We start from the raw sequence: 11,865 nt of genomic DNA, 5'->3' as shown, positions 1-11,865 counted from the left end.
CGGGCGTAACAGCCCCATCTCTTTCGGCCTGTCCTCATAGCAGAGGTGCTCCAGCCCTCTGCTCATCTTTATGGCTCTCCTCTGGACCCACTCCAACACGTCCATGTCCTTCTTACGTTGGGGGACCCAGGGTCTCATGAGAGTGGAGTAGAAGGGCAGAATCACCTCCTTTGACCTGCTGGCCCAGCTTCTTCTGATGCAACCTGGGATATGGTTGGCCTCCTGGGCTTCAAGCACACATTGACAGTTCATGTTGAGCTTCTCATCCACCAATACCCCCAAGTCCTTCTCAGCAGGGCTGCTTTCAATCCATTCTCCACCCAGCCTGTATTTGTGCTTGGGTTTGCCCTGGCCCACGTGCAGGATCTTGCACTTGGCCTTGTTGAACTTCATGAGGTTGGCATGGGCCCACCTCTCAAGCCTGTCCAGGTCCTTCTGGATGACATCCCTTCCCGCCAGCGTGTAGACTGCTCTACACAGCTTGGTGCCATCGGCAAACTCACTGAGGTTGCACTCCATCCCAACATCCATGTCCCCCACAAAGATGTTAAATAGTACTGGTCCCACTACCAGTCCCTGAGGGTTCATTAACCACAGACATAAAACTGCTGCCTGCATTCCCAGGGGAGGCTTTTCCCTTCCTCACTGAATGTCCCTCGCGAGATTAAACATGTCCCCAAGGCAGCCGGGGCCTTGGGCGCCCAAGCTTGGCCACCTCACCTGCATAGTGCAGGCACCAGCACCCTGCTGCGTGCTATGTTGTGTCTCTCAGGCCAGGGTTTCAGGAATACTTGACAGGATGAAGCTCAGAGAGGAAAAACATCTTTGAAAACAGCTGCAGCACAAGTTTGAGGCACTGAAGCTAGTTGTAAGTTCGCCTGCTCAGGTGCTGGTTACAGACATGGCAGCTGGGAGCTCAGCAAGCGTTGGCTCACCCTCTGCTGCAACCTACAGCTCTACCCACCAGCCAGTGTCGTTAAGGTGGATCCATGTGACACTGTCCAGATGTGGTGGTTTTCCTCTGGAGCTGAAAATGTTGACCTTTTTACATTGGCTACAGCTGCCTCCTCTGAGGATTGACTTCAGGGGCAGCCAGCAGATGTTGCCCCCGCACCTCTGCAGCTCAAGTCCCAAGACCTAGATCTGCTACTGAGTGTCTTCATCTTTAACCAAAACCTCCCAGTTTTGTCTCATTTAATAGCTGGATGCTTTGGAGCATCGTGATAACCCAGAAGCTGTGTAAGATACTTACAGTTATCCTTTAGTATTAGCTTTCCTTCTTGTAAATGGCAGGGGTAAAGTGCATAGGGAGACCCTGCTGGAAACCTTGACATAGCTGGCTAGCAGGCCCAATAGACAGCAGGGCAATTCACCCCTTGATCCTCCACAGAGAAAGCGGTGGAACAGCCTTTCAGCATAATAATTGGCTGCAATTTGAACTGAAGTCCACAGGAGGCTAGCTGACCGTTAGTGACAGGTTGTAGGAATGCATTGCATACTGAATTCTTTGAAAAATATCCTTCCATTTCTAAAACTTCATATTGAGCGCATGTAGCCAGTCACCAGCTGATGTCCTCTTGTACTGTGAGAATTCTCTTCCCTTGGCTCAGTACCATTACATTGCAAGCTCTTCAGGGCTGGTGCAAATATTTATGTTTTGTTTTGTCTGAAAAAATAGAAAATTTAAAACAGATAATAATAGATAATAAGTATTCACGTTGTGCTATGATGTCTGCATATTCATACAGGCTAAGGAAGTGCTCTAGGTCTGTGTGTGTTTGCAGGTCAGAGATGCTTGAAAATTAACTCCGTTTTGAAAATACCAGTTTTTCAGAAGAAACACCTCTGTGGAAATATCTCCATTCAGGAAAAAATCCATCCAGAAATTAATAGATAAGGTGATGGTTTCGTAAGGTGAAACTGTGAAAATTCATTTTGGAAAGGAGCTTTTAATTTTTTTCTGTTTCAAAAGCATATGGTATAATTTTTAAATTTTGTATGATAAAGCCCCTAAAAGCTGGAAATATATATTGGTTTGCAAACCATTCAGAACCTTCACTCACTCACTCACTTTTTGTTAGCTGTATAAGGTATTGCTGAAAGGACTTAGAGTTTTTGCAGGCAGAATAGGTCACCAGGGTTTTTTTCAGGATCTTCTGCTTAAGTGAATGGCACTCCAAATTTAATTGCTGGCGTCTGCAAATGTGAGAGACATAATTTTATTTTATTCTAACTCTCTTTGTAATAGTGGGCTTTATTTTTTCTATGTTCACTTTGAACAATGAGCTCCTAAAATCTGTAAATTATCTACATGTAATAATGCTGCAATATTTTCCATGATTTATTTTAACATAAGAGATAAGACTTGGGAAATTCTGCAAGTCAGCCTTCTGTGTGACTTGTTGGTTAGTTTCTCCCTAAAGACTTTTTTTGAAGGCAGATAGCCAGACTAGTACCTCCATATTTATTTTCTGTTCTGATTTACGTAAGGACAGTAGTATTGGATCTCATTCCTTAATGCTATCTCCGGGGCACACAGGACTGAATGCTGTCTCTTCAAATCTGTCCTGTGGTGCAGCTTCTTAATCAGAGCTGACTGGTAGTTTTTCCATTGCTTTATACGTGGTAGGTGAAAAATATCTGAACTTGTATGCTTATAAAGGTAGAATGGTCATTTGAAGACTTTTCTCTTTTGAAATTATATGAGATGCTGCTGCAGTGAAAACATTCTTTAACTGTTTATTTTCTGGATGAGACATTAAAATACTGTTATTGCGAAAATCAATACATTTTATTTGAAAGTGCACACCAGCAGTAAAAAAAAAATAAAGTTGAGCATAATTTTGCATGTTACAGCAACTGTTTTAAGTGAGATAACTGTTTTTTGTATCCTTATCAACTGGCTTAGTTTGAATAAGCAATCTGACTGGCCAGGGAAGATTATGAACTCAATAAATAAAGAAAATTCAGACTGTGTATATATTCCACTTTCTCTGCCAGGAAGCAAATTAGCTTGAAGCATGTAATAGAATAAACAAAATAGACTTGGCTCTCGCAGTACGATCTGCGAGGGTTGCAGAAGTTACAGAGAATGCTCAGATACTGCCAACAATCTCCTGATGTTTTATACATAAGAGGTATGAACACAGCCAGCAGTTTCCAGAGGATAGGTAAGTATCTAGCAATCAATAGTACAGTAGATTATCAAGAAACATAACAAAGTGGCGTGATTGGAAGTAGGTCAATATGCATATCCATTTTAATATTTTCAAGTTGTCCTACACAATGACTGTATAAAAATCAATCACTTTTTTCTCCAAGATTTAGCAAAATTGCCATCTGCTTTGCTAGTTACATCAATAAAGTCTTACAGGTGCTGTTACTGAAACAGAATGAAGATAAGTAGCAAGATAATTCCTATAATAACTCCTAGACAGATTCTGGTTCGTGAAAAAAAATCAATTTCTAGCAAATGAATTATGCCATCCTATTTAATTTGGAAAGTTTACATTTTGAATTTTCAGCCCCGCTGTTAATTATCTTGTTTGTATCATTTTTAAATCAGTTGTTCCATGAAGAGAAGAACTGATGGGTCTGGTCTCCTGCGGATAAAAGAACTGATGCTGAACAAACATGGGAGTTACTCCACATGGGGTGAACTGTGCTGCTGTTTTTGCAGTGAAGTCTGTCCTACTCACTGCCTTTGCAACACACAGAAGCAGAAAAAACTCTGAGGCAGGCAGACAGAAAAATTAGGAAACCAAACTGCACATATGACATATTTAACCATGGAACTTGAATATTTTAACTTTCTAATAGGTAGGTGGCATCAAATTTTGGACCAGATAGCTTTTTGATGAAGCTATATCTGAGAACTGTCAGATTTTACCTTTTTCATAAATTAGTTTTCATTACAACAGTATTTGCCTTTCTTAGACTCATTTGAATTAAAGGGATAACAATGTTTGTTTGCAAAACAAGTGCAGACTTTGCCTGGAACTTCAGCCAGTATCCAACATGTCCCTGCTATGCGATGTTAAGGAGATAGGACCCTGTGATATTTTCTGTGCAGCAATATTGTCAGCATTAGGCAGCTGTCTGAGTTTCTCTAGGGTGGTATGAGCAGAGGCTACATAATTATAGGATGGGTATCTATAGGTACACATCTAAATTACTCCTTAGCCATTCAAATGAAGACTTGCTATAGCACTACCTGCATAGAACAACTTGTAAAGATTCAGACAGTCTTGACTTTGAGAAAAACTGCACAATAAAAGGTATAAGAGACCAGAATCTATCAAATGTAAGCTACCTATTTTGGTGGTGAAGGCACTGACGCACCTATTTTAAGCCTGTTTGAAAATCTTAACCACAATACCTACAGGTAAGATTGCCATCTGCGTAATTATCGTCTAAAATAGGCTTATCCCCCTTTGTTAAGCCAGGACCTATTTTGGTACATATGACTGTGCACATACTTTAAAAGTTCATTACAGTACCCATAGTCAGTAAGGAAAAAAATGCTGAAGTAGTGAAAAATAGATTCAAAGACCTATGGATTGGTGTCACTGTACTGGCTAAGGATTCTTTAACTTCAGTAGCCGAAGATAGAAAAAAGCTCAGTTCACTCTGTCAAGAAAGAATAAAAAAACAAACAAAAAACCTATCCTCTGTTGACACAAATACATACAACCTCACAAAAAGCAGGCAGTTTTCAAAATAATAGTTTTTTGTAGTAATTTCTGAACAATTATTACATACAAGGGTTTCAAAGACATGCTTGCAGCAGCTATACAGCTCATACAGTTTTTTCCCAATTTAGGATCAAGTCTTCACTCATAGCACCTACTAAATGAAAAAGTGCCTTAATGCATTAGATCTGCCTTCTCTCAAGTCCAATTTTTCATTATTTCAAGAAGGGGAAAGGAGTGTCTTGAGCAGTTGTGTATTCCAGGGTGTCAATAAAAACACTGAAAGAATCATTTGGAACTCGGAAAAAAATACAGTAACTCAAACTTTACTGTCAGTTACCCAAATACAACTCCCAGGATCATGCTGTCTTTGCCAGAAATGCCGTCAGAAGTAAAAATGCATCAACGTTGTCTATGCTTGAACCTGCATCTCTGCACCTGAAAGCGGAAATTGGTTCAATGCTTACAAATACATCTGCCAGACAACCAATAGGCTAAGACAAACTCCCCTTCCATGATGGTTTAAACTAAAATGCTAGGCTTTGGGCTGGACATCCTGAGACACAGGCACATTTTCCACTACGACTGCTTGAGAAAGGTAATCTTTATCTCCTCTGAGCCTGGGAATGGTAATCTTTATCTTCTCCAAGAGGCAGAAATCCTTGCACTGTGCAAATTCAGAAGACACTTTTATTGAGCTTTTGAGGAGCTTTCCAAAACTTTGGCTCTTTCTACTTGACTAGGCTGGGATTTATTTTTTTAATTTAATCATTACCATGATATCAAGAATGATAACATAGCAGACCTCTCAACTTATCTAGCTCCTAACAGATTAAACCCATTACTTATCTCTAAAGCTTTGAGATCCCTCTCTCAAGAAACAAACAATTGCCAACCTTAAACTCCAAAACTGTTTCTTTTTGCCAAAAAAAAAAAAAAGAAGAAGAAAGAAAACCTGTACCAAAATTGCATCAGGGTGCAGCAAGGCCTGGCTGCTCTGCAAAGGAAGGTGAGCCAGGAGCTGAGAGTGACAGCAGGTCAGACGGGAGCGGCAGCCTCACTGACAATGTTGCAGGGGTCAGGATCAGGGCCAGAGATGCTGATCACGGTCAGGCACTGTTCAGCGATGCCCTGGCAAGGCCATCATGCTGGCGCAGGTGTAGGCTGAGCTGGGAAGCCCAGTTGGGGGGTCCAGGTCAGGGCTGGACTCGGGGATGTCCATGACTGGGCGCAGACCAGCTGTTGCACAGCTGTGGCACCAGTGGTAAAGCCACAGCTGGAAACAGCCCCCCGGGGGTAAGGAGGAGCAAGTCCTTGTCTCCAGCTTTCTTCACTGCACTGGTGAAGGCGCCCACCTTGAACGCAGCCAGCTGTACTCCTTCACCCTGCCAACTAAACACCAGAAGGGGTTCATGCTCACAGCCCTGACAAATTGGACTTTATGCCAAAGTTTGGAGATGTGCATAGACATGCACTGGGCTTCAAGCAGCTCCAGAGAACACTGACAGAATTACTTCAGCTACCCTGTGCTTTGGTATCAGAAGTATTTTGTAATTCTATTCTGAAGAACCATTTTAAAACAATTGTTAGGCATTTCCAATTAAGCTGGTTAGCTTGCTATAAATGGCCAAAAGTGCAAACTCTTGAAACTAGTGACCAAAACATTTTGCTATATATTTAAAAACTAATTCTAGTATTGCTTCATTTTCTTGAGCTGACAAACCTAATCAAACATTGTGACAGCATTGGTTTCTCTTGGTGGGCTTAAAGGAAGAAGTGTCACCATTTTACTGTGTTACAATATCACACTCACACTCCTGAGTAGAGGGGATCAGTTTTGTCCTGTTACAAGCTTTTATCTCACCCTTTTTGTTGGATCTTCCATGCTTAGTTTTAAAGTGTGTTGCACGCCTAGGATGTTGCAAGTTCAAAGTAACAGCTGTAACTACTACAGTAAAAGCAATTAATTGTCTTTTAATATTTTTTTCTTTTTTTCAGCTCAGAAAAAGTTGACTGCTTCTGTTTAAACATGATGCAATTTAGAAAGGAGGTGCAGGGAGAGATTTCCACAACCACAAGTGTAAGAAATACAAGAATGTAGCAAGCTAGCAGCCTTTGACTTGTTCAGCTGTATGCCTTCATCCATCTGTTTGAGTGCTTTCCTGACAAAGAATATTTTCCTGACTACAGCCCTTTGAATTTTAATCCTAGTGTGTGCTGGGTTGATGAATAAACAGGAATTATGTTTGTATATTGATTAGGATAGTCTCAGGTCTGTAGCTACAACTAGGACAGTACCTGTTTGAGTAGTAGGTTTTCTGTGGAATTTCATGGGGGCCTGGGGGGATGTTGTTTGTTGTTTGTTTTGTTTTTTTAATACAGAGCTGTTTGCTAGGATCTAAACTTTGATTCAACATATCCCTGCTGAATGAATTGAATTAATCAGAGACGTTGCTAGGAATTTAAGTTATAAATTGTTTTTATTTAGAGAGTACTTTAGGACATAGAAAGATTGCATGCAGTACTTTTCTCATGCTTTATAGCCTGTATACATCTTAGTACATTATTATGAGCTATAAATACATGTAGAGTGTATTCAGTCTCTTTAATGAAACTTTAATTTGTTTTGGTTGCCCTGGGAATTTTTTGGTAGTTAGGATCTCATTTACTACTGTGAGTTATCCTGCAGAGCTCAGTTTTTGCTAATGTGTACAAAAGGTATTTTAGAAGGCCTGGGCAAAAGGAACATGGCTGAATCAATAAGATAATAGTACACAGGTGACCTAAGTTCCCATCTAGCCTAACACTGGAACAGGCTTCCTAGAGAGGTGGTCGATGCCCCAAGCTTGGCAGTGTTTCAGAGGCATTTGGACAATGCCTTTAATAACACGCTTTCACTTTTGGTCAGCCCTGAAGGGGTCACGCAGTTGGACTAGATGGTCGTTGTAGGTCCTTTCCAACTGAAATATTCTATCCTGTCCTGTCCTATCCTATCCTATCCTAAGTAATCACAATATAAAAGATATATTAATCAGTTTGTAATGGCAATGAATAGCAACCACATCTTACCAATAAAGCAAACATTTCAATATTGTTATTCTTTAATAACAGCTTTAATTATTCAGCCCAATTTCAGACTATAAGAGCAATTTTTTTGTATCTTATAGTGGTGTTTTAGCATCTGAGTAGACTACCTAAACAATGTGACCTAGAATAAAATCATATTCCATTTGTTAGCATTTTTGATTTGTTATGAGAGAGGAGAGGAGATTTGCCTCAGTCCCCAGAGGGAGAGGAGAGGAGAGGAGAGGAGAGGAGAGGAGAGGAGAGAGGAGAAGACGTGCACACAGTATTCAAGGTGAGGCCACACCAATGCTGAATGCAGAGTTGACCAGTTGGCTATGCTGTTTGGGGCACCCCAGGATGGGGTTGGCCCTCTCGGCTGCCAGGGCACACTGCTGACACATGTTGAGCCTGCTGTCAACCAGCACCCCCAGATCCCCTTCTGCAGGGCTGCTCCACAGCCACTCCTCTACCCATTTACGCTAGTGTCTGGCGTTGCTCCATCCCAGGTGCAGAATCTGTCATTTGGACTTGTTAAATTTCATGCCACTGATGATCGCTCAATGCTCCAGTCTATCTAGATCCCTCTGCAAGACCTCTTGTCCCTCAAGAGAGTCAACACCACCTACCAGTTTAGTACCATCAGCAAACATTCAACTCCTGCATCCAGGTCATTGACAAACATATTGAACAAAACTGGTCCTAGAATTGAGCCGTGAGGATCACTGCTGATGGCCGGTTCCCAACCAGATGTAGCTTCTCTCACTACAATCCATTGAGCGCTACCCTTCAACCAGTTCTTCACCCACTGCACCATGAACCCGCTCATCCCACAGATGGACAACTTGTCCAGAAGGATGCTGTGTGTGACAGTATCAAAAGCCTTAATAAAATTTTAAAAAAACTACCACCACCTTCCATTTGTCCACTAGGTGGGTGACCTTATCACAGAATCACAGAATGGTCAGGGTTGGAAGGGACCTCTGGAGATCATCTAGTCCAACCCCCTTGCCACAGCAGGGTCACCCACAGCAGGTTGCACAAGAAGGGGTCCAAGCAGGTTTTGAATGTCTCCAGAGTGGGACACCCCACAACCTCTCTGGGCAGCCTGTTCCAGTGCTCTGCCACCCTCAAAGTAAAGAAGTTTCTCCTCATGTTAAGGTGGAACTTCCTATATTCAAGTTTGTGCCTGTTACCTCTTGTCCTATCACTGGGCACCACTGAAAAAAGACTGTTCCCATCCCCCTGGCACCCTCCCTTGAAGTATTTATAAGCATTAATGAGATGCCCCCTCAGTCGTCTTTTCTCTGGACTAAAAAGACCCAAGTCCCTCAGCCTTTCCTCCATATGAGAGATGTTCCAATCCCTTAATCACCTTTGTAGCCCTTTGCTGGACCATCTCCAGCAGTTCCCTGTCCTTCTTGAACTGCGGAGCCCAGAACTGGACACAATACTCCAGATGCGGCCTCACCAGGGCAAGTAGAGGGGGAGGAGCCTTCTTGGCCGCCAGGGCACATTGCTGGCTCATGGTCATCCTGTTGTCCACCAGGACTCCCAGGTCCCTTTCCACAGAGCTGCTCTCCAGGAGGTCAGCCCCCAACCTGTACTGATGCATGGGGTTATTCCTCCCCAGGTGCAGTACCCTACACTTGCCCTTGCTGAATTTCATAAGGTTCCTCTTATGTGGGATATCCACAGAAGGATATCCCATTAGTTAAACAGGACTTTCTCTTTGTGAACCCATGTTGACTGTGCCTGATGATTGCATTTTCCTTTAAATGCCTTTCAGTAGCACCCAGTATTATCTTCTTCATAATTTTTCCAAATACTGAGGTTAGACTAACAGGTCTGTACTTCCCTGGATCTTTCCTCACACCCTTTTTGTAAATTGGACTAACACTGGCTAGGTTCCAGTCAGTGTGGGCCTCCCCAGACTCCCAAGACCTTTGGTAGATGATTGAGAGTGGTTCTGCCATAACATTAGCTAGTCCTTCAGTGCCTGGGGATGAATCCCATCAGGCCCCATGGACTTGTGAACATTCAGCTGATACAGCTGGTCCCTTAGAATTTCAGTGTCCACAGATGGAAAGGTCACTGTTCCCACTCTCATGATCCTCTGACTCAGGGGACCGGACAGCCCAAAGTCTGTCAGTTTTATTAAAGACTCAGGCATAAAAAGCATTGAATGCCTCCACTTTTTCTTCATCCCTATTAGTCAGGTGACCATCTTCAACGTACTTAGATTCTTTAAGTTCTACAAAAATTAGCAGCTATGTAAAGAAGAAAGCAAAGTCAGCACTTCTATTGAGCATGAACTCTACACTTAGCCATTTAAAATATATAGAAACAGTTTTTAATATATATTATTTATATTATAGTTATATATTTTTTATATACATATTATAAACATATATAGAGCTAGCCATTTATATTCATATTTAGTTTCCTGGCTAGCAGTCGGCATGCATGTACTGGCTTAGTTATTAGCACAGCACATTAAAAGCTAGGAATCACAATATGCCTTCTTGCTTTTCTTGGATGGATGTGAAAAATAATTACAGAAAACATGGAAGGGCAAAAGAGCCGAAGAGCAAGAACTGAACTGGTAATGTGAGAGAGGACGGGAGGAGTTGTAAGAGAATGGATAATGGGGGACTCTTGTTCCTGAGTGGCCGCAGGAATATGGGACACATTCATAGAAATCACATTTCATTAGGTCCAGTGTTCACTTGTTTTCTTCTTTGGGGATGAAGTTTAGTCTTGATCTTGGTTGTTATGTTTCAACAAGTAGATATTGCTGTTCACAAATAATTCATTCCTAACTGTTATGTTTAGAGTGTACCCAACATAATACTGGAGCTTTTGTTGTAGATGGAAGCAGGCTACGATACCATTATCTACTATCTTTTTTTTTTTTTTTTTTTTTTGCAAAAACTGAATCTATTTATTATTGGAACAGAGTATACGGATACTTATGCTGACAAGACTGTCAAAAAATGTAAGTGTGTGGGAATGTAACGGAAGAATGGCGAGGAGGACTGTAAACACGCTCAAGTGACTCGCACCTGGGGTGCTGGACAACACACATATCACAATTGTTGTTCAGCCTTGTGTGCTTGCAAGTAGAATACTGCACTTAGATAACGTAAGCCTGGGATGGACTCAGGGACACCTTATCTAGCATACATGAGATCACTGCCTTGTTGTTGAAGAAGATCAAAGCACAGTGGAAAATTATGCCTGCTTGAACCCTTGGAAAGCAGGCGAGAACAGCAAGTTAGAGCTCACACACTCCTAACTAGAACTTTCTCCCGCCTTGCAGTGCCTGCATCCCCTGCTTATGTCCCTCTGCTCAGACGTTGCTGCGGAGACTCCCCAATTAGTGAGGTATTAAGATTAAACTTGTTCTTTGCCTTTCATCCATGGTCTTGTGGTCATTCCTGCATCCTGCCCGAGTCGGCTCACACAAAGTGTATGCTAGTTCAAATATTCTACATGAAGTGTATAATGAGAGATTTCCCTGAGGAATGACTAATCATATATCCAAACAATATCCAAACTTTATGAGAGCAATAGTTGAAAACAGGTGAAGCTCCATCACTGCAGACAATATGCAGCATGTCTTCTCGCGCCTTGTTTTTGTATGGCATAGTCTGTGCTCTGCCTTCATCCCAAGTGCTGCACACTGCTTTTTTCTGTATGCACAGAACACACCATGGTTCTTCTTGTGTGTGGCCATTATTTTTCTTCTTTTCCCTGGCTCTGCCCCTGTCTTTGTTTCCTCTCTGAAGTATATGTCTTTTTGCTTATCTCCCTCTTTAGTACAACATATATCACCCAACGTTGTGTGTAAATCTTTGCCCTGCCGTTTGCTACTCTTCCCCACTTCTCTGCAGTAAGATGTGAAATTGCTGTCTGTCTGCCTCTGAATAGTAAAATCTCCGGGTAAAACTCACCGGCCCGGAGGTGAACTCACTCTGCATTATTAAACGACTGATTAAAAGTAATTTATGGAGTAACAGGCAACACAAAAAGGCCAAAAACACGAAAACCGAGCAGCTCGGTGGTGGATGGCGGTGAGGAGGCACGCTGGCCGGCCCGGCTCCCCGCT

General features: G+C 42.2%; 1 protein-coding gene across 1 annotated transcript in view; it reads right to left on the bottom strand.

Annotated features, from left to right (window-relative positions):
* Positions 1-8,571, bottom strand: part of MAN2A1 (mannosidase, alpha, class 2A, member 1) — a 219,436-nt gene extending 210,865 nt beyond the window's left edge. The window contains exon 1 of the mRNA XM_009880484.1: positions 8,395-8,571. Within this exon, the coding sequence (XP_009878786.1) occupies positions 8,395-8,571 (177 nt within the window). The remainder of the gene's footprint in view (positions 1-8,394) is intronic.
* Positions 8,572-11,865: the final 3,294 nt, after the last annotated feature.

The sequence above is a fragment of the Charadrius vociferus genome, unplaced genomic scaffold (assembly GCF_000708025.1).
Source record: "Charadrius vociferus isolate BGI_N301 unplaced genomic scaffold, ASM70802v2 scaffold272, whole genome shotgun sequence".
Classification (NCBI taxonomy): domain Eukaryota; kingdom Metazoa; phylum Chordata; class Aves; order Charadriiformes; family Charadriidae; genus Charadrius; species Charadrius vociferus.
The sequence above is the reverse complement of the archived record's forward strand: the minus strand, read 5'-3'. Positions and strand labels throughout refer to the sequence as shown.